General features: G+C 38.6%; 1 protein-coding gene across 1 annotated transcript in view; it reads left to right on the forward strand.

The window, feature by feature from the left end:
• Positions 1–27,167, forward strand: part of PIK3C2G (phosphatidylinositol-4-phosphate 3-kinase catalytic subunit type 2 gamma) — a 242,715-nt gene that overhangs the window by 65,745 nt on the left and 149,803 nt on the right. The window contains exons 5-10 of the mRNA XM_059472329.1: positions 465–622; positions 2,497–2,608; positions 9,364–9,466; positions 13,651–13,721; positions 17,360–17,423; positions 22,120–22,236. Coding sequence (XP_059328312.1) covers positions 465–622; positions 2,497–2,608; positions 9,364–9,466; positions 13,651–13,721; positions 17,360–17,423; positions 22,120–22,236 — 625 coding nt within the window. The remainder of the gene's footprint in view (positions 1–464; positions 623–2,496; positions 2,609–9,363; positions 9,467–13,650; positions 13,722–17,359; positions 17,424–22,119; positions 22,237–27,167) is intronic.

Genomic DNA, 27,167 nt, shown 5'->3' on the forward strand with positions numbered 1-27,167 from the left:
CTCAAGATTTTGCACAGGAAGCATGTTCCTGCACTCAGGATGTCCAGATGTCCTAGTTGCAGCTGATTGTGTGCTCTTGGCTAGTTCTGTGTTAAAACTCTGTTATTTAAGTACATATTTGAGCACTATCACTTCTACTGAGCTCAGTGTACACTGAAGTCTCTGTTTAAACTCCTGTTGGTTTCACTGAGGTCAAGCTCAGCAGTGATTCTGTCAAATTCATGAAGATGTTGCTGCTGGTTTCCCTGAAATAACAGATGTAGCTATGTGTGCTGATATGTAGTTATCTCACTAATGCACAAAACCAGAATTTGTATTGCTACCATTTCTCTCCACAGACTTTTATTTCCAACAGCTCTCTATGTATCCCCATATATATCTTGCAGAATTTTTTGTTTTGCCCTTAGAAGAGGCCAAAAATGCACACCTCTTTAGAAATAGTTTCTTCACATGTTTTTTTCCAGAATCAGAAATGCCTATCCTGCTTTTGATTTGAAGACAAATACTGGGAAAATCTGGAGTATCACAACAAGGTTCCCAGAGCGTATCCTTGGTGGAACAAAATTCAGATTCAGCATTTGGACAGATTTTTCACCACATCCTCTACTTCTTACACAACACGGTAAGTGGTTATGTGCAGGGGAAGCATATCAGGCATGAAATGAAAGAAGAAATTCCAAGGAGGTGGGAAAAATCAAGGAGAATAATTAGAAGAGTTTGCCCATGAAGTTTGTGGAGTCTCCAGACTTGGAGATTTTAAAGGCTTTACAAGACAAAACCCTGAACACGGTGGTCTGAATTCAGTGTTGACCCAGCTTTGCAGGGAGGAGGTTCTTCCCAACCTGAATGATTCTGTCATTAATGACAATGAGCTCCTGTGCATCCTGTATCTGTGGTTAATGGGAGAATCGTTAATTCCAACTCTGGTAATTTTCATTTCTGCAACATATGCAAAATATTTTTTTTTCCTCCCCTTCTCTTCTTATGCTGCTTTATTAAGTCACAGTCTCTTTTTTTTTTTTGTCTTTCTTTTTAATAATAATTTCTTTAGTTTTCAAGGAATTAGTTGATTGTAACAGGCTGAGTATTAATTGTCCTGAAGTTGTTTAGACCAGGCAAGCAGTAAGGTTGAAGTAGAAGTACTTTTTTTTGCCCCATCGAATGTAAAGTATTGTTCAGTTAGGCAAGAACTTTTGGCAGAGTTAAGAAAAGAAGCTGGATCTACAGAGTGGAAATGAGTGATATTAGCAAGTTTTGGATTTTTTTCCCAATGAGTGACTTAAACAAAGTATATCTTACAATTTTAATTCAAGATTTTGTGCCACTCTTTATTTTCTGGACTGTGTAAATTCAGCCAGTGAGCACTGCAGTTCAAACACCAAACCAGATGAGTTGCTTACAATGGCAAGTTGTCAGAAGTTTAAATGATTTAAACTGGTAAAATCAGTAGAAAAATGTGTAATCAAAGTGTCTTTTTAAGGAAAACCAAACATTTTGCAAACAAAATTAATATTTTCAGAAGGAGCTTTTGAATCCATTCATACATTTGTTTTTCTCAGGGGAAAACCATACTAAAACAAAAAGCAAGCTCTGGTGACCTACTCTGTTTTGTTTCAGCTTTGTTTATGACATAACCTCCTCCCCTGGGAATGCCACCTGTTCTCTGAAGTATTCCCATCCCCTTCAATGGAAAACCAAATTTATCAGACCTGTTTCTAGATTATGCAGCTGTTCTTCTCCATTTGTGATCAGTGCTTCTAAAATGAACAGAGAGAAAGCATATTGGCAAGTGTTGGGAAATGGCTTAAAAAACTGAAGTGGAACTGGAGAAAATTCTCAAAATTCTCAAGTGTTTCTGAACAGTAGATTGTACAAACTGACATAGAACTTCCTAATTTATAGGGAGCATGTATATTTTTATATTATTATGTGGCTTAATAATACAATATTTTGCATATTTAATATATATTTAATACATGTTTTGCACATGTATTAAATAATATAATATTTTGCAGATTTAAAATACATTAGAATATTAATTTACTTCTTTTTTATAGCTAAAAAGGTGTGCATAGCAGAAACAATATCAAATAACATTCTGGAGCTTTTTGACATCATAAGTGGCTACAGAGTCAACTTTTGCGTCATTGGCAATGTACCAAAATGTTCATCAGGAAAATGAAAAAGAAAAAAGAATGCCATTTGTCTCTCCCTTTCCTCCTGGGAATATTGCTCATCTCTTCTTCTGTCTAGCTGCCCAGCAAATTGCTCATTTCCTCTAAATGGACATGGATTCTATGTTAGGTAGAATATTTGAAGAAAAATTAAAAAAAAAAATAAAATCAAGTGTGTCTTGATCTAATTCCTCTTGATGGAGCTAGTCTGCAGCAGTTGTTAGGAATTACAGGAAAAGAACCCTTATTTTCTCTGCTCAAGTATGTAGCTGCAATTCTCCAGCAAGCTACTATTAATTTTCCTTGCTATCTTTATTTACAGCTGGCTGTATCACTCACGACTTAATTGTGGAGATCCTCAGGTGCACAAATCAATACCCAGCCCGGGAGGAATGCCTTCTGAGTGTTTGTGGGGCTGATGAATTCTTACAAAAGTAAGTACCTCATTAAGCCACCAGCCATGTCAACAGAGCCACGGGGAGAGCTGGGGTGTCAGGTTCCAAACATTCCACGTGTGTAACAAACAGAAAAACAGAAACTTCCATAGACACTCAAAGATTTGATCTGCAGCCCTAGAAGAAGCTTGGATTGATGTAAAAATACAAAATGCAGATTGTATCTATAAAAATACAATATACAGATATTAAGCAGAAAAATCATAAACTTATATTTCTATAGTTGTGAGAATATACCTTAAGTAAGTGAGAAATTGCATTGATAAGATGGTGAAGGGTTTATAATGTAGGGATGTGATTATATAGAGTAGCTAAGAATTTAGAAGTTGTAACAGAAGCATCTGTGTGCATGTGAGACAGAAGCCGTTGGACAAAAGTATCCACAGTGCAGCAGAAGTAAAGGTGATAGGTTAGAAAAGCAAAATAAATTCTGTCAACTGTCTATTGCTTTAGAAATTTCTATATTAACTTATAATGAAGAAACTTGTGACTACTTTAAGCTATTGCTGACTGCTTGCTCCTCTAAAATCTCTCAGCCTCTGAGAGTGATGTTTATCTGAGCAATGAATCGTTCTTGGCCTGAAAATAGTCCCACCCCTTCATTTCTAGTGATGACCATGATACACGTGTAGTTTCTGAAACTCCTGAAACACATGCTGCTTGTGTTCAGCAGAGAGGATGGTGTGCTGCAGTGCATGGGTTCAAATCCTCTTTTATGGAAGCTTTGTGCAGCTTTTGTTTGTTTGACTCTGTTGTCCTTCTGGTGATTCTCATCTGTGATACAAGGATGCTGCTACCTCCACTAACTCATAGGGGTGTTAGAAGCAAGTCCTCAAAGGGGGAAATCACCCAAGAGTGATATTATGAATTATTTATTTATGCAGTATTAAGCAGCTGCAGAGGAGGTGATTTTTCTTCATATCCAGTTGCAGTAGTAACAAAACAAATGAAGTCAGCACTGTGGTGCTGAATGCAAGATAAAAACGCATTAAATATACAAGCAGGTCTTTCTGAATGCAAATAGTTTACAAGTGGGGAAATAAATGCTCTGATTCAGGTAAGCTCTTGTGGTGGTTGGATTCAGCTAGTTGTTTTTTGCCCTGTGGCAGCCTAAATTCAGGTGTCAGCCAAAGTGAGCAGGTTCTGTGTTGAAGCAGCTGAAGTGGAGGCACTTGTCAGCAGGGCTCTGTGGACACTGGCTCTCAGCAGAAGGGCTGGCAGAGTTCTGTGGTACTGGCACTGCAGGAATCACAGCTCCTCTGTTAGAGGTGTAAAGAGTGTTAGACAAAATAGTATACGGCTGTAATTGAAAGGGAAGATTCTAGAAGCAGTCACATTTACAGCAGAGTGTAAAAATTACCTGAAGTAGCCTAGAGCAAGTCAGTTTGATTAATGAAAGCAATGCAGTTGTGAGAGCAAGTGTCACTCTGTGTGAGTTAGCTTTGCTCTGTATCCATCTGGAGTACTTCTACCCTTACACAGGCCAAATCTTCATATGTTCGTAGTGAATTACATCTGGCAGCTAAAGATGCCAAGATTGCCTCTTCAACATTTCTGAGCCCACTCTTCCCTCATTCCAACCTTGGTAAAGCAGGAGCTGGAAGAGCAAAGTGTAAATCATTACAGCACCAGAAGCACCAAGCAGAGAGCCAGGTCATACACAGATCTGTTAGTTACAGAAGACAACCAGGGATTTTTTTTTTTTTCCCAAGATGCTCTTCTGATTTCAAAGAAATTGCTAAAAAATGGAAATAGTGTGCCATTGTGTTGAGGGTGAGCTCTGTGCAGTATGTGCCGAAGAGTTTTATTTTCATTGTTGGGGAGAATACATCAATAGCAGACTTTAAATTCCTGCACTTTTAGAATCTCTGCACGTCTCATTAGCAGTGAAACAATGTCAGTAATGTTCTCAGCTTTCTTACTTTGCTCCTCCACTGTCATTCACCAAGCTCTGAGCTGCACTAAAACTTCAGCAGCTTGTAATTCTAGATTGTGCTGTTAAATTCAGCTCCCTTTCTTGTGCCTCTTCAAGGGAGCCCTGGATCTGAAATGTGAAACCCCAGACCATAAGGATCCCTAGGGTAGTTTAACAGGGCCTGAGGAGTTGCCTCAGGGTGAAATTTTTCCTGTGTGTGGGCTATCTTCAAGTGCAAATCAGTTTCCTCCCAATGTTACTAACAGAGTGATTTGATGCCCTTGTGCACAGTTCTTCCCCAGAAAAGTATTTGGAGTCAATTCACTGATGAATTCCAGTAGAAGTTCCCAAAGTTCTAACACAGCAAAGGGAATAAATATTCTGCTGCTCCTGCTGTACTGTAATCCAGAAAAAAACACCTAAAGTGAATCCAAAAAAGTGATTTGATGAATTGCTCTCAGAGCAGAGTGCTTTAGTGAAGCAGACGGCTTTGTCAAGGTTTGTCAAAAGCTTTCCTTTCCTGTTATATTGGATTGTATTAATGAGCACTTCACCCCACCTCCTGCAGAAGCACCTGAAAGACTTGATGATTTTTAGAATCCATTTAGCTTTGAATGAGAAGGGGAAGGAAAACCACCTCTGTGCTAATGACCATTGCACCCAGCAGCAGCAGATTTCACCCTCCATCACTCCCTTCCTACACAGAGACCCTTGGGCTCACATCCTGCCTGACTCATGAGTAGAGCATCAGATTTAAATACCCAAATTTTAAAGATATCAGAAGATAGCATATAGATTGCAGGCCAGTCTGTAATTAATACAGCCATCTGTGGAATTCTGATTTGGAAATTCTTTTGTTTTCTGGTCTTTTTACTGTAGAAAACCTGGCTTTGCTGAAACCTTCTGGTTTTCTTTTTCATCCCATCAAACAAACCTAGATCCACATTTAAATCTTGCTCTCACACTTCCCTATCTCTCCTTAGATTTAAAATGGATACCTCTAAATATGATTTTATGATGCCTTTCATGAAAAATATTATATAAAAGTAAATTTAATTGGGCTTAAGCACTTTGTGTCTACTCTTGGCTATTAAAGCCATCAGCTAGCCAAACCCAACCCTTCTCATCTGTCAGCAATTAATCAATCCTCTGTTTTTAGAAAAACAGGCCATAATCTCAGGTCATCCTGAAATACCTAATAAAAAAAAAACATATGAAAGAATGTGGATGTTTAAAAAAAAAAGTCTTTATTATTTTATTGATATGTGTACTAGCAATAGCTTGCAGTAATGTAGATCATCACCAAAGGAATGTAGTACAAAATACTGATAAGCTTTATTTCTAAACATCCTTTTATTCTAAGGTGTCAGAGTATTTAAAGTTCCATCCACACCCTCACATGGTATAATTTGCACACTACCTTATTGCTTTGCAGTTCAGCCACCACAGTGAGCAGGGGAATGGAATTGAAAAATCTGAATGCTTATCTTTTCTTCTAACATGCTTGCCTGTGACCTTATTGATAACATTTTTTTTTTGTCTTACTAATTCTGTTCTCTGGGAATTGAAACCTAAATAAAAATTGGTTTTTACTCAAAGTGAAGTTTAAGTATTAATTATAGACTGACATAGACATAATCATACAGATTGAAATCATAAGAAGCAAGCACCTTTGGATTAATCTGTTCTTTGTGAAAAGTAAACTTAATTTTCTCTTGTCATTGCAGATTAAGTTTCTCGTTCAGAGATGCTACTAGCTGAGTTACTTTAAAAAAATAGTCTGATTGAACTGTATTAAGATTTGGAGCTTATAGCACATCAGTGGACCTTGCTGTGGGGAAGCAGGCAGTGATGGAGTCTCAAATGATGGGGATTTTCCCTTTCTTATATTCAGATATTTTGTGAGATCACAGGCAAATCACTTGGAGCAGTCATTACTACATCTCCTAAAGACAAAGTCTGCATTTCTCTTCATGGCATTCTCATCAGAGCTGTGTTCTCCATGTAATTTCAGAAAAAAAAATAAGGGGAGAAATGTTAACAAGGTTGTAGCACTTCCATTTTTGTTTCCTTTACAGAGCTCAGAGTGCTGTAAAGCAGTTACTAATAATCATGTTATCCTCCAAAGAGGATCTATCATTTTTATCTCAGTAGGTATGGTAGCAAATCTGCCTGGGGTACAGCTAAAAGCTACTTTGTCAATCTGTGGCAAAGCTACACTTCTATTTCTTGTAGCACACTTTTCATCAATACCAGGTTTCAACATTATTTTGTTGAGGCATTAATCCATTTTGTCTAGTCCCTTGTGTAACAATAGCTGTCAAAACTTTTCTCTTTGTATTTGTGCAAATTAAATCCATTCATTAAGTCAACTTCATGGCCACTTCTGCTTGCAGTGTTTCGGGCAGCCTTGCTGTGTCAATAAAGACTTGGCTGATGGATAGTATCTGCTTCACACAGCAGAAGCTAGCACAAACCACTAATGTAAAAGCAGTTATAACAACAAAATTAAGTTTCTTTTGCTGTAGCTTGTTTTGCCTGGAAGCATGGTGGCATGGAAAAATTATACTTGGAAAAGACAGCTTTTATATATCTGTGGTTCAAGATTGTTACTTCATAGGAGGGTATAGCTCCTCTGTATTTGTCTAGCTGTACCAGTTCCTGTCACTGGCATTGCAACAGGAATCTGTATCCTGGAGGAATCAGGAAAAGGTGACTCAAGGCTCATGGATGTCTCTGTAATATTCTTGTTACTATCCCTGTCCACAGGCTGGAGGTGAAGCAGAATGAAAACAGCAGGAATAATTGTGAGGCATTAAGTAAAAAACATCTGTTGGGGCAGTTCTAAAATGTAAAGGAAGGTTCCCAGTCTGACCAATTAAGGGCTCTCTGGCCTTTTTGTGAAAAGAGTCTGTGCCTGTTTATGGTCTGCTGCCCTTTCCCACCACCCAGAGCACCATCTGTAGCTTGCACTGCACTGAATGTGTTCCTCAACCAGAGGGGATAAAGATAGAAAGTTAATAATTTCAGTGATGAGGCAAACACGATTGGGTGAAATGAAGAGAGGAAAAATATTCAGGAAAGCTGTGGGTAGGAAGAACACAGAGATGAGATGAGAAGGAGCAGAAGGGAGCACATCCATTGGTACAGTCCCAGGAAGTGGGAATTGGCCACTTGAGCTTTGAAAAGGGACTTGAGAAGGATTTAGCTGTAACAGGGATATTTCACTGTGTATGGGTATTTCACTGTGTTGGTGTTCGCTCCTCCCACTCTTACATTTGTACTTTCTGCTCTTGAAATCCAGAAATTTTGCAGCTGCATGGAGGTGCTATCAAAGGTGATCCTTGCTTCAGGTATTTTTGTCAGATGGAAATGAGTTTGTCCCTTGTGATGTTTAATATGTTTGTTTAAAAGAAGAATCCTGTATATATACACATTTACAGCTCTTGTAGCCTCAGTAGTGAGTCTGTATGTTACTTGCAGTGTAGTGTGAGAGCAGAACATTTACAAGATGTGTAAGTTCCCTGTAAATGTGCAGAATGGCATTTAAGTTTATCCATTCCTTTTTGCTGAAGACTTCTGCTGCCATGTGAGAGAGGAGTCTCATCTAAGTCACATTTTCCTTGATTTATTCATAGGGATAAGCATTTTGGTTTTGTTTATTTTTATAACTAAATCCAGCCTTTTATTCAGACATTCTATCAAAAGCCCTTTTAGGTAGAAATACAGTTTACATTTAAACAGAGTTTTTCAAGCCAAAAAAAAAAAAATCATCTTCCCTTCATGGCCCAGGGAGTTCTGAAACAACTTACCATGCTGTAAAACAGTATAAATATGGAATATCCTTTTTTGTGCTTCTGTGGCTCAATAAAGCCTCCTGAATCTAATTGGACACACATCAAAGTTGTAACTGATGATGCATACTAACTTGTTTTGGTCATGAATTTACCTTTGTAAAAATCATTGTTGTTTTTTTTCATTAATCCCAAAGGACTTTTTCAAATGCAAAAAGATGTTTGCCTCAACCCTGAAATATTTCTTGAATTATTTCACCTCTTTAAAACAAGATGTGAAGGGAAAAAATGAAATTATTTTTGTTCCAAGTGATTTTAAGATTGACAAACCAAGGCTATGTTCTAATTTACAAGAGGTTGCCAAGAGCAGTAAATGGAAAGAGGCAAAAAAGATTAAGGCATTCCCTTGTCATGGGCTGCTGCATCATCTTTGACCAGCAGCTTAGTTTATAAGATCCATGCCAGCTGAGTGAGTCTGATCTTAGCTGGCACATGATTTGAGAAGTGAAAACACAAACTCTGCTTTCGCCACCTCTGCGTGAGCTGCACAGGGTGAAAACTTAGACTTCTTTGAGAACCAAGGGTCACCTGCCTTGATGGATGTGATTTCCACACCTACAGCTAATATTTGATTTTTGAGTTGGGTGTCAGACACTACAAGTCATTCTGCAGAGATGTATTCATAACCAGGACACGGCACTGTTTGGCTTTGAAGAATATGCATAAATATCAAGGTTTGGGAGCATATGCAGCTTGTCAAGGATATTTTCTGTGTCCTTGTTGTTCTCTTTTAGAATTTAATGGTCAGTGATAGAACTAAGCAATTATTATTTGTTTTCCTAGAAAACATGCCAGAACCATCAGTTTTCACAGAAGCAGGTGCCAAGAACTGGGTTTGTATTATTCAGTCTTGTTTTCACTTAGAATTTAAACTACTAGAGCTTTTAGGAGAGGTAGCAAGGATAAAAGCAGGAAGTGGCAAGCAGAGATAACCATTTATTTGTTGTTGTTTCCCCAAACTGCAGCAACTGTACTTTGGGAAGACACGAAAGTCTCCGCAAGGCAAGCACCTGCATTCAGCTCCGCCTGCACCACGCTGCTCATCTGGAGCACAGCTTGGCTAGAACAGTAAGTAACTTTCTTTTCTCCCACTTTCCTTCAGTATCCTTGTGTCACATTCATATTTGCTGCTTTCTTTCCTTTTATGGGGAGCTGTCACTCTACTATGAAGTACTCAGAGCGGGAAATTTCCTTCAGCTGAGCAGTTACAAGCAAGAAATTTGGCCAGGGGCTTTACACAAAATTTGGTCTTTCAGTTAGTTGGTGACCTTTAATTAGATTTTGGTTTTTTTAGGCCATGAGATTTATCAGCTTTAGCAATCTCTGAAATTCTAGGGAGTGGTCTGCCTATCCTATTTTTTTCAGAGTTTCAGATATCCCCACATTCTGATCATCTCAGGAAAGCATTAATCTTCATAGTGAACAGGCAGCAAAGAATACTTACAACTTTCTAACAAGAAGCTCACTTGCTTTCAGAAAAGGATTTTTGAACTAAAGCAGACAGGAAATCATATTTTCTGTGAGTTCAAAGCCTTTTTTTTTCATATATATCAGTGTTAATATTTTGCCAAACATAATCATGGAAGAGTTAACCTTGTGAGCATAATCACAGATGAGAGAAGTCAGAGGCCTGTCGTGATGAGAAGGTGGAGACTTTTCAATTATTTAAATATTTGTGACTTTCTAGAGAGATTGTGAAGTTCAGGCTGATAGAAAACATTCAGCATCTCAATTTGTGGACCCTCCAGTTAGGGTTTAAGTGGGAAGGGTGACATTTTAAGATCTCAAAGTGAATTATTGATCAGCCCTTTACAGGGACAGGCGCAGCTCTGAAAACTTCGGGCCATGAAGTTATTTCATGTTACTAATAATAGCAAAGAGCAGGAGCAGCATTTGAGGTGGAATCAGTCACAGACAGAGTTTTCCCCCAGCTCCAGGGCATGCTTGTGACAGGGCACTGGTACAGAAAGGAGAGGTTCTGCTCACAGCCAGCAAGTCCATCAGGACCAGGAAAAAACCTAACAGAGAAGGCTTATAGAGTGCCTTGTGAGCTGCAGTGTTTCTTTCACTCTGGACCTACTTCTATACATTTCTTTACGTGCAAAGAAACCTGAAACCTGTTCGAGCCACACTGAATTCAAGGATCTGATGTACACTGACCTCTTATTTAGTGTTGTTGTTGCTGTTAGGTAAAGCACATGGCTGTAAAATGCATTGAAAAGTCACAGAATGAGAATCAGGTTATGGGGAAAAAATCCTTCCCTCAGAATTCATATAGAAATATGCAAAAATTAATGCTTTTAAAAATAAAAGTAGGCAGAAACTTTGGGATTTTTAAGATACTTCAGCTGTCTCAGACACTTATGCACATACCCAGATACTGTTTATTCCTGTGGAATAATGTGCTCTTGAGGAGAACTTCATCTCTGCTCTCAATGATCCTTCTAAATTTTGAAATATGGAATATGTTTCATTATAGAAGTCTCCACTAAGTTTGTAGTTTAACTGGTGTTACAGAAGCAAGATAATCACCCACATGTAATCAGATAGTAAATAATTTACATAAACTCACCTGTTGCTGTAGTCCATCAAATCCTCTTTGGATCCTATTAATCACACACATGTGATGCTTTACAGGCTGGGTGGTCAAACATAAGAAATTGGTTCCCGGAAAGGTGGCTGGTGCCTTGTGTCTATCAGTCCCTTAGGGAGAGGCATTCAGACAATGTCCTCTGTAATGAGCTTTTCATTCATGGGCAGCCCTGAAGAGATGAGGTAGTTGGACTACATGAGAATTGTAGGTCCCCACCAGCTAAACTATGTCCTCTCTCCCTTCCATTGCCGTCCCCTTCCATTTCCTTGTGCCCTTCCTGTAAATCCAAATTACATTGACTAACTTCCAGTCAGCTGGGATGTTCTTAGATTGTCAAGACCTTTGGAAGAGGACTGAGAGGATCCAGCCATGAGATCAGCTAGGTTCTTTAGTGGTCTGCAATTAATCCCACCAAGGCCTTGTGGCCCCAGAAACATTTTTTGGTCATGAAACGCACGCTCTGGAAAGGACCGTGTGGTTTATTGGCTGAAGTACCAGAGGGGATCCTGAGAAGCCGAAGTCATTCGGTGCCGTTTTGTGGTTCCAGAGGAGCAGCACCAGGGCCAGCCGGGCGCTCACGTTCTCTCAGTGGCGTCACCTCACGTGAGGCTGCGGGAAGGGGCGTTGGATGGCCCTGGAGCTGCTTCCTGCCTTTGGGCACTCTCAGCATCCGCGGGCCTGCTTCTGGCAGCCCAGCGTTGCTGCTGCTCCTGCACCGCCTGCATTGCCCACAGCATGACGGCCATGATGGGCTGCACGCCCCTCTCGGTGTCCCTGCTCCGGTGCGGGCGGCCGGCCAGGCCCACGGCGCACTCACTGTAGTCGTCGTCCCCTCGCACAGAGTGCAGAAGCTGCTCCATGGGCTGCCGGCACACGGGGCAGTTGTCCTTGGCCCTGGCCCACTGCTGGATGCAGCTGAGGCAGAACTTGTGCATGCAGAAGGTGACGTAGGCCGGCCTCCTCATGGGGCCCAGGCAGATGGGGCACTGCGCGTCCTCTGCCGCCTCCATCGCTGCTGCCTGCGGCGGCTGGCTCCGGCTGCCAGAGCTGCTCTGCTTCGTGTCTTCTTTGGCAGTGGATGCCATGTCCTGCCAGGGGAGATGGGCACAGTGCTGGATGGAGCACAGCTGGCAGGAGGGGCTTGCTCAGGGTCTTAAGCTGCTCCCTCTCACCAGTGCTGCAGCACCAGGTGTCACACAAGCAAAGGGACGGGGCCTATCCTGGGGGTGAATGGTGGAAATGCCCAGGTCTTTCAAGCGGGAAAGCTTCCCAGCTCCAGGTGTCACATGTGCAAAGGGATGGGGGCTGCCCAGGGCGTGAATGATGGAAATGTCCAAGTCCTTTAAGAGGGAAAGCCTCCCAACACTAGGTGTCACACAAGAACAGGGACAGGGCCTACCCTGGGGGTGAATGGTGGAAATGTCCAAGTCCTTCAAGAGGGAAAGCTTCCCAGCTCCAGGTGTCACACAAGGACAGAGACAGGGCCTGCCCTGGGAGTAAATGGTGGAAATGCCCAGGTTCTTCAAGAGGGAAAGCCTCCCAGCTGCCCAGGGGGAAATCTCCCCTCCCAGTCCCCCTCTGCTGCTGAGAGTGCACCTCCTGGGTGTTTACACTGCCTGGGTGTGCTAGGCCTGGGAAAAACCTGGGCTGACCCAGGTGGCACATTATGCTGGGTCATCTGTGACATGATAACCTGCTGCTAGGTGAATCCATAGTCAGATTGGATCCATAATTGGTGATGTCATAATCCAGCTGTTGCACTAGCTGATTGCTCTAGATCCCTGGCAAACGAGTTGTCTTCCTTTCTCTTCTCTTCTTCCCTTCTTTCCTTTCCTTTAGTACTCTGGGATGAATCCTACCAAGGCTCTGTGGACTTGAGAACATTCAATTGCTGCAGCTGACCCCTTACAATTCCAGTGTCCCCAAAGAGAAGGTCACTGTTGCTGCAGCTGTGCTCCTCCAGCTGAGAGGACCGGGAAGCCCCAGGTTTATCAGTAGTCTTAAAGAATGAGGCAAAACAAGCCCCAAAGCCCTCTGCTTTTTCTGCACACCCATTTGCCAGTGGGACCATCTTTGTCAATGAAGATGTTTTCTTTGGACACCCACTTGCTACTGACGTACTTAATAAACCTCCTTGTTTTCTGGCACAATAAAAGCTGGTGGTAGAATTACCCAGGTCCTTCAAGTGGCAAAGCCTCTCAGCTGCCCAGGGTGATGCTTCCCCTCACAGCTCACCTCTAACTCTTCATCATCTCTCCCTCTGGATCACCTCAGTATGAAACCAAAGGAGAATTGATGCAGGCCCTAGGCCATGTTGTCTGCCTTCTTCATGTCTCCCATGTAGGCATGGCACTGGAATATCCCACTGTCTCCACTCTCCCTGCCTGGATTCAAACACATCCTGTTGCCCCACTGAATCTAATTTAAAGCTCTGTTTCTAAATATAGCTACCTTGTTTTCCTGAGCACTCTTGGCCCCACTGGTGCCTGCATAGTGCCACCCAGTGTAACATAAAATAGTCAACAAATAAAATTTCAGATCAAAACATCCTGAACACGGTTGAGAACATTCTGACTTTGGAAAATACCATGTTAACATCTCCAATATATATTCTTTTTTATCAGAATAATATATGTCACCATACTCCTCTCTTTCACAGTGTGGGGATGACCAAAGAAGGTTCAGTGTGAATGAGCTGTTAGAAGACACTTGTGCCTGGAGACTGATCTGGTAAGCTGCTATTCAGCAATATTTATGTTTCTAATTGTTTATATTTGTGGGAAGCCTCCTTGCACCAAAGGACAATTCTGGGAACTACTGGGGACAGGAATGATACCAATGAGGAAGACAATTGGTTCAATATTTCAGACTTTTTCTTTTAGGACCTTAGTTGTTGCTTAGCAAAAATCAGTGTTTTTTGGATCCATGTAATATCTCCCAATTGTCTTCTTTTCATATTACTGAAGTCTTCATTGAAGGTTTCATTTTTCCCAAAGATTCCCGTGATTGAAGGTGTCAAAAATTTTACATGTGTGTTGCTGTTAGAGAATTTTTTGGCCTTAAATATTGTAAAACTAGTAGGTTTACTCTTTATTAGGACTATATTTTCCCAGTTCAGTTATCTTTAAACCTCTTTTTTTTTCTTCTTCTTTTTTAATGGAGATTAACTATGATGGGCCTTTAACTTGGCAGTCAAAATAAAGCTGATGGTAAAGCCAGTCTGTGATGGACAAACACTAAATGTGATAGATTCCTCATTCATCTTTAATTGTATTCTATTTAGATAAATTCTAATTTTAGGTAAAGAAGCTGTTGACACTTTTTGCAATGTTTTCCATCACTGTGTTATAAAGTAATTTGCCATAAAAAGTAAACTTAAATGACACACCTGTCATTTAGCAGATGGAGGGAAACAGAGGAGTACTGACTCGCTTAAGGGGGGTACCTGGTGCTTACTGGGGACCCATCTGGCTTCCTAGGAGCATGGCCCAAATTTCCGTTCTGGTCCTTGCTCTAAAGAACTCAGTAGAAGACATAAATTTTACAGATGGCAAGTGTATGAAATTTGGTAGCACAGAGGATGTCTGCAGGACAGGATCATTTGCTGTGGGTCCCTTTTCTCCAGGCTAAGCAATCCCATCTCCCTCTTCCTGTTAGAAATGTGCTCCAGACCCATCCTCAGCTCTGCTCCCTTCTCTGGACACACTCCAGCAGCTCAATGTCCTTCTTGTGGTGAGGGGCCCAACTCTGAGGACAGTCACATGGGACCAGCTCCCAACAATTCCCTTCACCACAACTCTCTGGGCCCAGGCCTGCATTTGGGCACTGCTTAGTGAGGCAGAATGGTGATGAACAGCATTTTAGAAGGGGAACCTATCATTTCTCCACAGTAGGTGCTGCTGCCAGGAGACTGAAAAATAAAAGTGGCAAGTCCATGCTATGTACTTGTCATCCTCCTCCCATATAGACCAGCTGGGAGCTAGGATTGACTCTCCTGTTTGTGCTTTTCTTATTTCCTGAAAAGGAAACTCTTGCACCATATTGACTTGCTAAAATCTAAAAAAAAAATGTCCTTAACATCAAAGTACTAAATGTTCACGGGTTGGTTAGGCTTGCCTTATTTATACACAGCTATAATGATGCACAAGTATGTCTGTGTGATAAGATATGGGTATTATTAGTCACCTGGCAGACAAGGACTCAGTATGGCATTAGTAGGGGTATTTCAATCATCATTACAACTTGCTGGGTTTGTTTCCTATTAATGATGCAAAATTATGGCTGCTTTATGCCAAAAATTCTCCAGGGGAAAATAAACTGATGGAAAATATGCTAATTTTTTGAACTAGCATTGTAATTTGGGAAATTATTCTGCATTTTAACCTGCATTTTGACCAACCATGCTAATAAACACGCTCACCTCCATGGAAAAAGACAACAAGGCAAGCTCGTATGTTCAGATATATTTTTGAGCTGGGCAAGGCTGGGAAAAAGATGTTATGCCTGAAGACTTGGTCAAGGCAGAGTGACAACTTGTATTAGCTATGATTTAACAGGATTACAGGAGCAATTTCCAGGCAGCTGCTCCACATACAAACTGCCTGGCTAGATAAAGCCAGTGCAGATTGGAAATAAAAAGCTGTAAAGGCAAAATTACCTGTAGGAGGAAGTGAGTATTTGGCATCTCCAGGGAAATGCACTGTGGTATCACCACAGGGAAGGCCACCTAACTATTCTTTATTCTGTGTTTTATTTCAGTGCAATGAGTCTCCTTTTCCTGTCATGCAATATAGATAATGAAAATCTGATCATGTACCATGAAACCTGTACTTTGGGCTGCAGTTGCAATTCTAAATTCTGATTGCCAAGTTGGCCCAACTAAAATACATGAGGACACACTTGCTCTATAAATAGTTTATTTGCTTTGAAGGTCTGAAAAAATATCAAAATATTTTTGGGACTTTCAGCTACCAGACTGCAATAGAGATGGAGGAGTAGGGGGAAATTTCTTCTAAGCCTTCTGAAGATGAAGAACCTTAATAAAAGATTGGTGAGGGATATAAGAGTAGAATTTAAAAGGCAAGAAAAAGATGATAGAGCATAACAAACAACAAAGAAGAATTTAAATTGTAATTTCCACATTTTCATATAAGCATGTGCAAACCCCAACTACCTCTGATGGCCATCAAGGTAATGATGTGTCCCTTTTACTTATCAGTGGGCTAGGCAAGGTATAAAACTGGGAATTACAGTTTCCTTATCCTTTCCTGATGATTTGACCCTACGGAGGAGGCTTGCCAGGACGATTCCTTAGCAATGGTCTCACAGGCACCTGTTTTTGTTTTGTTCAGCTGACAAACGAACGAGAATTTCACAGTGCTTGAAACAAAGAAATTACAGAAATGCTTCTTAGAAGCAAAAATCTGAATCTTGTTGTCTGTTGGGGATAGCACTTGGAGCCTGTGGTAGTAAAAGTGTGAGATTTACAGCTGAAGCATCACTTGAGGAGTTTAGAGAGGTGTATGCTTCTCTTCATAATCCTAATTAATTTAGTGAAGCTTTGCTAAGACTCAGCAATCTGCCTGTACAAATTGGCAGCTTCTGTAGCATGGCAGAGGCATGGAACTACAGAGTGGTGAGTGGCTCTCTACAGAAGTAAAGCAAATTTTACTGCCTAGGAAATGCTATGGAAAGGCAGGTGCTGAAACAGTTTGAGCATGCAAACTTGAGAACTGTATGCAAATTAACTTTCATGGGTTATGTAGCAATGCTGCCCTGTTTTATAACATACTTTTGTACTTGGGACTTAGCCTGTGCTTTGCAAGTGTTGAGATTTTCCAGATCTTGGGCAGATGTTTTATCTGATTCCATGCAGCTTAAGTCTGTGAAGTGATTGAGACAGAAGGCATTGGATCATAAAATCATCTCAGTTGGAAAAGAGCCTTAGGATCGTCAAGTCTAGCTGTAAGAATGTAGCATGTACTTGAGTCCATCCTTCTTTAGGTAATATTTAAGCACTTGCTTAACCATAAAGAGTAAAATAATTGGGAAGTGAATTTCAATAAACATTGAAACAGTAAATCACTTACTGGAATTCTTTAACTTGGGAAGCTTGTATCTTCTATAAATAGACTTTTTTCATCTATGCTATGTGGCAAAAGTCTACCAAAAACCCAGGGAAGTCCAGACTTAATTGCATGATGTCTGCTTACACACTTGGCTTTATTTTATACTGATATAAAATCAGTCTCAAATTATTTCAAATATCTAGAATGTGGAAAAAAAAAAAAAAACAACAAAAAACAAACCTGTTCTCTTTATCTAATTCTTATTAACTTGATATTGTTTCCTTTTTTCTTGATTCCTAGGCAGAACCTTGTCTCTGTTATTATCAACTACAGAGGTCAAGTGGAATATCTGCTGCAAAATGAGGTATTTGTTCTCAGTTTGTTACACCAGAAAAGCATTAACTTGTACATGAAAGGTATCTAATTATTAATCTGTCTTAGATGCAATTAAGGAAGACTTTTAATTAAGACTGCTTAATCGGACTTAGAAAGGATACAAATTCTCTTAATAAAACTTGGTCTGAGGTTAGGAAGAAAGTGCTACAAATTTAAAATATCAAAGGTGATTCTTTCTACGTGTCAAGGAACTTGTAAATAAAACCAGAGTTGTTTGCGTTGGCAATAGAATACTTGGGATGAGTAGAGGTATAATGCATTATATGGATCTACAAAATTTGTACCTCATTTTGCAAACCCCCATGCCTAATGTTTACACATTTAGTATATACATGCAAGCATGTGGTAGTTTGAAGGATTAAGTTTAGCCAGCAAAATTCCCAAGAGCTTTATTTTAAAGCATTGGGGTCTGCCAATTGAATGCTACATGCTTGAAGGAAAACTCCTTTAGGAAATCTTCTCTGCTGTCCAATGTTTTAAGGACAAATGTCTAAAGGACAAATTGAGTCATACCTTGGAAGAAACCCCGTGTTTATTTGATCTGACTTCCAAGCTGGCGTGATAACTAATTTGATCTGACTTTCAAGTTGGCATGATAACTGATTTTCTAGGGTTTGAAACTGGAAAGAACAAAAGACTTATAAAAATCAAAGAATACTGATGTAGCATGAAGATATTCTAGTGTATCCCTTCCAGAGTTATAGCTCATTATGCTAAGTTATGCATTTCTTTGAAATATATGTTACAACATAAAATGAATATTTTTCTTCAGAACTCTGTCACCTACATTTAAGTTCTGAATTTAATCTCTCTGGATATTCTTGATCTATTATTATTTCTATTTTGAATAGCCAGAAAGCATACATTTGCATACAAATTATAGATATACATACAGGTGGATTTCTACACATATAGAAATCCACCTAAACATTCAGAGACATACATGAATACATATATATCAATAATATATAATATTTATAAATACATAATATAGATATATACAAACATTTTACATTTTGTGTAAATCTTGGATGCTTTTTCAAAATGCAAAACACAAATTTAGAGGCTGTTGAACCATGCCTGACTACAAAGTAAAGCTCTGGGTCTGATGCTGTGCAGGTATTTGCTGAATTTTCCTTTGTAAGCATCATCTCAAAGGGAAGTGTTTAGTGTATAAAATGTGATGCAGTCATAACCATTTGGAAAAGTTAGGTCCCCAAGCTCAAATGCACATGTATATGTCTTCACTGAAGTAGACCCACCAGGGTAGTTATTTACATTCACTTGAAATTTTAGGGCCTAAAGCAAGAGGATTCTAAATTCAAAAAAAGCCATAACCTCAACATTAATGACATTTTGCAATCCACCCTCTGCAACTGACACCGAGCATATTTTCTTCAGAAAATGCTTCATTCTATAATGAAGCATTCCTAAATTTGTTTTTGCTAAACATTTTTACATTGAATAAGCAATTTCTTGAAACCATTAACTTTTTATAAAGGGAAGGAAGTACATTTTTCAAATATTCATACCATCCAGCAAATATGCATGTGTCTAGAGCTAAATTTCTCTGTAGATTTTTTTTTTTTTAGGTCATATCATGGATATTTTCATGAGGCTTAGTGTATGGAGCTTTTTCAAACCTAGAATCATGAAGTCTGATTTGCTTTAATTAGTGGCTCAAAAAATGATGAAGCTCTAATGTAATGAGTAATATGTAGCAAACAAAACAAAAAATGAGACTCCTTTATTTGGGCTTTGAATCCTTGTTTACTTATTTTCTCTAACTTTTAATTAGATTGCTTAAAGAAGGTTAAATTTGAGGTCATTGTAGCTCCCCTTTATCCCAAGTCTTCACAGGAGTAATTCTGTCACTTTTCCAGGGTATTCCCACTTTTCCAAGCTATTCCCATTCCCTGCTGGCATTGTTGCTACTCCTCTTTGGTTCACCATGATCCACCTTCAGCACACTCTGGAATTTAAGACACTGGGAGCTGCTCACGGATTGTAAATTAAGTGCACACGTAACTGCTGAAGTTCTGTACTCAGCTGGAAGTTCTTGAAGCATTCAGTTTTAATCAGACTCACCTTGAGATTCTCAGTTGAAAAAAATTATTAATATTTTACACATTTTTCTACTTATGTGCAAATTTATTCTTATAGATACCAGTATGTTTGACTTATGGCACAAGCCCACTATCATTATTAATCTAATAAGTAATAATGGTAAATAAATGGAAAATTAATTTAGAGACGGATAATGACTTTATAAAACAAAAATTTTAAAAAGATAATGAAGATATCTGGCACAAAGATGGAATTGGTGCTGTTAGGGTTGAAATGTAAGTTTTGAAATGTATTTTTCAGACAATATGTGCTGTAAAATAAGCAGCCAATTTTGATTGCCCTGACAACCACTTTTTATGCACTTCATTTTGAAATCCATTCAAAATGTGCTGTTACTGTAGAGAGGACTTTGTAAATTTTTTACACAGAGTGTAGAAGTTCTATAATGAAATAACTTTTTTTAAACATATAAATTATTGAAACACCAAAATATTCTTCTAAGATTCTGCTCTATTTAAATATGTAGAAGGGGGAAAAAATTACAAGTTGTTGACTAGAGTTCCTTTGGAATTTCAGAAGATGTAAAATTTTTGTAAGAAATGAAGCTCCATCTTCCCTTCTTTGAGATAAAAATCCATGTCATATATCTACACATGAAAAAAGAGAACTCTTTCTGTGAAAAAATGAGAAATTTTTACATGATAATATCCCAGCAGAGAAATAGTGTGGAAGCAGTCATCATGTGTAGTATTCAGGATCACATAATTTTATGTGCTTACTCTTCTTCATCTGCAATATGCTCCTTAGAACTAGCTACCATAAAAATAAAGTGTATGGTAAAGTAGCTTCTATAAATATTAATACTTTGATGGTTTCTCTCTAAACAGAATAGCATATTAAATATTCCTCAGGACACCAATTCTCTTTATGGAATAGCATTTATATGTATGTACACAAATACATAAACTGTGGGTGGGTTTGAGTTTTAGGTTTTGTTTTTATTTTTCTCCATCCGGAGAGCTTTTTCTCTATTTAAGGGTTACTTTTGTGTATGTCTATTGCTTGTTACTGCTCAGAAATTACCCTGCAGAGCTGTATTTATAGGCACAAAATTCCTTCCAATAATACATCTCTACTTGTGAAGAAGTAAAAAGTTAAATTAAAACTTATTTAAATCAAATGCAAAAATGGAATTATATTTTATATTAATTAAAAACTCTATATAGAAATTTATATATATGTATATATACACATATACTCACTTATTTCTTCAAGAAATCAGAGTAAACCAGCTTTTATAACGTTCTGGAGTTGTCAGGGTTACATATAGCAAAGCCATACCACTGAGCCCCAATCAACTTCAGCCCTAAGGAGGATCTAAAATTCTCAAGAGGTCACAGTCAGCCCTTTCCTCTCTAGAACCTGTAGTATGAAAAGGTGTTTGTGTCCTTAATTACTAAAAGAAAAACCCAAAAGCTTATGTCTAAAAGAATCTGACCACCAGATATTTCATGTAACTCATTCCTGCTTTAATTCTTCTTGAAGCAGGTAATGTGCAATTAGTAAGCTCAATATATTTTTATGTTTATTTCTAATAATGACAGGTGTTAACCTTCTCAGTACAGTCTGTGCATAGACCTTAAGCCTGAAAACAGAAAGTTCATCTTGGTACGATTTTTATTTTTCAGGCACAAGATGCATGAGTGAGAGAAATGGTTTCATGGGTACATCCACATGCTATAGTGCACTAAAAGGAACATTTATCAGTACAGAAACATGGAGAATATTTATAGGAGAGCTTCTGCTTATTCAGAGAATGTATTTTAAGCTTTAATGAAGTGATATAACCATGCAGAAAGCCCATGAATTTTTATTTATTTTCCTGAACATAGAGTACTTCATATTGTGTTTTCCTTCCTTTGGGGATCCATTTTTTTTTTTTTTTTAGTTCCTCAAAGTATTTCATCTCAAAACTTTTTTTTCCATGTGGCAATATTAATATATCTAAATTTGGCAATATTAAAATATCTAAATTTACAATCAATAAGATTCCATAGTTTTAACTAAATATATAATTTTGCAGAAAGCTGGTTGCAAAAGTACTCAGTCCACAGGTGTCAGATTATGCAGCCTCCCACACAGTACCTATTTTTAGGAGGAATGTGGCTGTTTTCCAACTCTGGCAGAAATGGGTAGGAGACAATAGTGAGGATAAATTCACAGAATTACAGAATGCTCATGAATCACTTGGCTTCAGGTCTCCTATGAAGTTTCTTTACAGTGTTTCCACACTGCTGGAGTTCATCCAAACCAAAGTTTTCCCTTAAAATCAGTCCTTGATACCAAATTTGTTGTGGTTTTGACCAGCATACATTTTGTGGGAGATAATTGAACTTCAACAGAAATGTCACCATCCTTAGGAAAATATTGGCCTGTGGTGATTTCAGTGTAGCCAGACTAAACCATGGTGTTTGAATTCTGCTTGAGAAAGAAGGGGTTTCTACCCCTCACTGCCATGAAGGTTATGGTCAGGTATTTCTGGGAAATGCTGTGTGCAAAGTTTCCTTTTCTCCCCCCTATTTCTCTCCTGTCAACAGAATAATATTGATAATGTGATTGAGGCAGCTAAAGCCATCTGCAGTGTCCTGTGTTCTGTGGAAACCAGGGACATCACTGATGCAGTCTGGAAACTCCATGCTTTGGGGAGAGCACAGGTAAAAGATGCATGTTCATGTCCTTTTTTTGTCTTTAAAACTGGAATTTGAATGGGTATCATTCCTCTTTTTGACTGATCAAGAATGTTGACCATGTGTGATGTGATAGAGGACCAACAGAAGATTGCCATGTGTTTAACTTGAACTGATGTTCTTCTCCAGCTCTTTCTTGTTCCTACTCAATGTAGAAAACTCTTTGCCACATCACCTATTTACCATTTATCATGTGATTTCAGAGTATTAGATTTGCAGATATTTAGTACAGGTTGTCAGGAATTTTAAAAAAAATTTCCAAAAATGTCATTTGAATAGTAATTTTTTTTTTCCACATTGAAATGTCCCTGCTATTTATATAGAAATAAATAGAGTACCAGCATCATACAGTCTTGATTTTAGCTGAAATACTCTTAAAACACTGAGTTGGGTTTTCCAGGGGTTTCTGAATAATTGTGAACTGGGACTTTGGAGGCCAGTATCCCTTCTCAGTTTGGTCATCAGCTGCTTTGGTGTGACCCTAGATAAGTCACTATGACCTGATTTATAGAAGTTCTGAGCACCCAAAAGCTCTTTTGAAGTCAGCATCTTGGAGATACAGGTGCTCAGCAAATCTGAAATCAAGCCATTAATCACTTGGATTTGATCTGGTGTAACTGTGAGTAGTGATAATTTTTTCACACCCTAAGGAAATTCCCTCTTCACACTTAAAAAAAAAAAAGTCACTGAGCAATTCTCTTCTGTCTTTGCATGGTCTCTTGTGATTCTTTCTCACAGCAAATACTCTTCAGAAAAACATGCCAGCCTCTATGTGTGATGCTTGCATTCAGACCATTACCTGACTCCTGCAGGACTTTTATCCTTTCTCTTTCTCTTTGATTTTGTTTTTTCCCATGGCTTGTGCTATGTGTAAGAACACCTAAGTCTAGAAGAACCAAGGCAGCTCTAGGGTTTTTGGTTTGTTGCTGAGACCTGACCAGCTGTTTCCCTGAAGTGGCTTTTCTTTCTTCCCTTCTAGTTCATGCTTCACTGCAAATCTTGCTTCTATATGATCCTCAATCTTTTAATTTCTGCTTTGGCATCAATTATTAGAAATTGCTACTGGGGGTAAATTCTTGCATAAATGAGTCTGTGTTGGCACACATTTTATCTGGCATGATGCGCAATCAAATGGAAATAAGAATATCCATTTAAGAAAAGCTCTTCTTGGATATTAGAGGGTAAATTCTCTGTAGAGAAAGAGATAAAGGGAGTAACAAGGGATTCATATGATTTGCTTTTCAGTTAAACTCCCGATTCTCTTAAGAGGTGTCAGGATGATCAGTGTTTTTGTCCTTGAGACAAGAATTTTCTCAATCCAGAATCTTTCTCAAGAGATAGATAAAGAGCTTGGTCCAGATAAAAAATAGGAAAGCAATAGAACTTTGTTTTAGAAAGGAATTAGAGCAGAAGAAATATATCATGACTAATTTGATAAAAACATTTATTTTGAGGTAAGAAAAATTTAGTGTATTTTATCTTTTAGTGCTCAGGTCAGCCCTGTGAACCTAATGTGTAAACCACCTCTTCTAAGTGCCTTATATATATCCCTTGGTCCATTTGCAGCTCCATCCTCTCTGAATTTGAGCGGAGAAATTGCTGCAGTGGTCAAAGAGACAAAACAGTTCGTATTAGTGGGGCTCACCCTAAGTCAGAAAACCCCACATGCCATGCAGAATTACATAATGGGATAAAACCCATTACATGCCATCCTTTTCAAGCCTTAGTTTTTTTGTGGATGTTCACATTTTCTTCTGCTTGTCTTCAGAGTTGTTGTCATGCAAATATTGCTTTTATTTTTGAGATGAATTAGCTATTTATAGGCAAATAATTAAATTATCACCTGATCTACTTGTTGTAGAAAGAAACAAACAAAAAAACCTCTGCTCCAAATGTTCCATGTTTGCTATTGCTCATTCCCCAGCATGTCAGTGTCCAACTCCACCATATAGACTATCTCCAATATTTACAGCTTCCCCTGAAGCAATTTCCATGTTCTTCCTCACATGGAGGGAGTAATACACTTCCCTTTTCCTGTTTTACCTGTTCAGATTATGCTTTCAGAGCAAGGCACACCTCTCCTTATCTCTGTGCAGTCTCCAGCACAGCAGAGTGCTGGTCCTGGCTGGGATCTGCAGAAGCTCCAGCTGATAAGGAATGATGGTAATGACACTGGGTGTTCATCTGTAATGAGCAAAATGATACTGTTCTGAATAGCCTCTTCTGAATGTTGAAAAGATTGTCCTGATTGAGCAGTCTTAAATATTTTCCTGTTCTAATAGTCAGTAAGAAGCTGTTTCACATATTGTGGGGATTTTTGAGGGAATTTTGAATGAGTTAAAGACAAGACCTCTGAGTTTTTAGATGATGTGGTTTATTTTCTTCTGCATAGGCAGGAAGAGTGAGTTTGGTTCACATCTTTACTGCATGGTTTAGAAAGTCACAAGACCCTTAGTTACAAAACTTCTTAAGGATTTATTGACTAATAAAATACTGCTAACAAGGATATTTATGTTTTGACTTAATCCTTAAATATTTTGTTTTATGGACTCATGTTACAGTGTAAACATTCTAATCCAATTATGTTATGACACATAAATCTACAGTGCTACATTGTAAACTCCTTGTTTACCTTTGTAGCTACTTTTATTTTTTTCTGTATCTTAAACTACAAAACTTTAAACTTTCTTCTTCTTAATGTGTCTCTGTTTTAAACTAAAAATCTACCGTCTCGCACCGAAGTTTGGAAGCCTCTTCTAAGGTCTAAAATTAAATCCTGTGCGTAATTCTTAGATTTGGCTTGCAGGCCCAAAGTTCTGAGAATTCTTTGCATTTTGGATTCTAGCAACATATCTCTTGAAAACTACTGCCTAGATTGTCTTTCATGCTATGAAGTTTTTCAGTTATTGAGTTTTTGTTCTCTTAACACTGCCTTTCAGGCTTGGTTAGCTGAGCTGGTTGTCTGTCCCTTGAAGCCTTCCTGTAAAAGCTGCCTGTGACCTTGAGTGCCACCCCTGTCCCTCTGACTCCCTCTGTGCTGAAGCAGACCTGACTAACAACTGACTTCAAACACTGTTGCTGCTGCTGCCTTTTCCCTCCTTTGAGAAATACTGCTAGGACAGTCAATAGACCTCAGCAATCCAGAAAAGGTTAGGCTTTGATTCCATAAAGAGCTTCATTTTTCTCAGCAGCTGAACTATAAATGTCATAAAAACAGTCACATATATTCCTGCGTGTTTTGTAACTTGAGCACTGTCCCATTTCGTGAGTATAGTCATTACATATTATATGCAACTATTGTATTTGCTGGGAAATGTCCCAACGAAGGCAGGAATGATGCATCTGACTCAATGTTCTCAGAAGGCTAATTTACTAATTTATTATACTATATTATATTAAATAATGCTATACTATACTAAAGAATACAGAAAGGATACTTACTGAATGCTAAAAAGATAATAATGAAAACTTGTGACTCTTTCCAGAGTCCTGACACAGCTTGGCCCTGACTGGCCAAAGAGTGAAAACAACTCACAGCAGAACCCAATGAAACAATCTCCAAACACATTCCACATGAGCAAAACACAGGAGAAGCAAATGAGATAAGAATTGTTTTCCTTTTCTCTGCAGCTTCTCAGCTTTCCAGGAGAAAAATCCTGGGTGAAGGGATTTTTTAGGAGAATGTGAATGCCACATGCATCTACCTCACATTTAGAATATAAATGTAACAAATCAAATTACATCTCTATATTTGTCAATATTTATACAAAGACAATTGACCAGCTTTCCTGTCTGTAGCAATGTATGTAGTCAAAATTAGTACTCAGCAGCCAGTTATTTAATGGACTACCAACCCCTTCAAACCTCTTTTTGATTTTAACTCATATTGAATGGTAGGGTCATTTTTAATGTGAATTTTGGATACTGGAAAAAATTATTAAATGCTGCAATATTGTTGTATTTTACCATATTGCTTGAATTATTTCTATTATGTTCATCAGTGTAGTACCAAAATATTTTGTTAGGAGGAAAGAGAGGGTTTTTTCAGATGAGCAGGTAAACAGCCCCACAAATTAAGTGACATTTTTGAGGCTACCTATTGCATCTCAAGCACTGCAGCATTACACATCTGCTAAGGAAGAGGTGCCAGAAAAACATTCTAACTGCTTTTCCACATGATTTCCTGATCCTTTAGGTAATATATTATGTGATTTTCTATGGAATATTTTTTAACACATCCATTTGGCACAAGGGCACATAAAGCCTCAGGGAAACCACTACTTACTTCTTCCAGTGTAAATTACATAGGTTGCCAGTGTATGTTTGTTTATACCTATCTGTACATAGGTGCTCTCCTACTTGGAAAAAAATAATTGAATGTGCTTGTATTTAATTCTGGTTAAAAAAAACCTAAAAACAAAACAAAGAAACTTAGTTTCAGTCTTCTGTCTTTAATTAAATTGTACTTGTTACCTCCTCACTGCCAGTACTGTGCATTCCTGTACCGTGGTTAAGAGATTATGAAAGCAACTGGCACCAGTGCTGGTTTCTTCTTAACTGATTGCATCTCTCTGTAAATGTGATTATTTCAGTCTCTAACCAACCTAACCCTGGGATTTTCAAATCCATTCAGGGGAGGCTCTGGGCCTGATGCATACTTAATGTTCCCCCCCCCCATTCCTTTCTTACAGCAGCTCACAAAATGTCATAGGAGATCAAATCCTGCCAGAACAGGCACTAATCCACTATATATTAAGCATGCTATATGAGGTTGAAATTATAAGTACCGCGCTAAAAGGTTGTTTACTTTCCAAAATTTGAGGGAATTGAACAAAAGTCTCTGTTCCCATTTGTCTCGCTGCATTATGAAGATTGTGCAAACATAATTCTCAGCCTGG

This window comes from Ammospiza nelsoni, chromosome 5 (assembly GCF_027579445.1).
Source record: "Ammospiza nelsoni isolate bAmmNel1 chromosome 5, bAmmNel1.pri, whole genome shotgun sequence".
NCBI lineage: Eukaryota > Metazoa > Chordata > Aves > Passeriformes > Passerellidae > Ammospiza > Ammospiza nelsoni.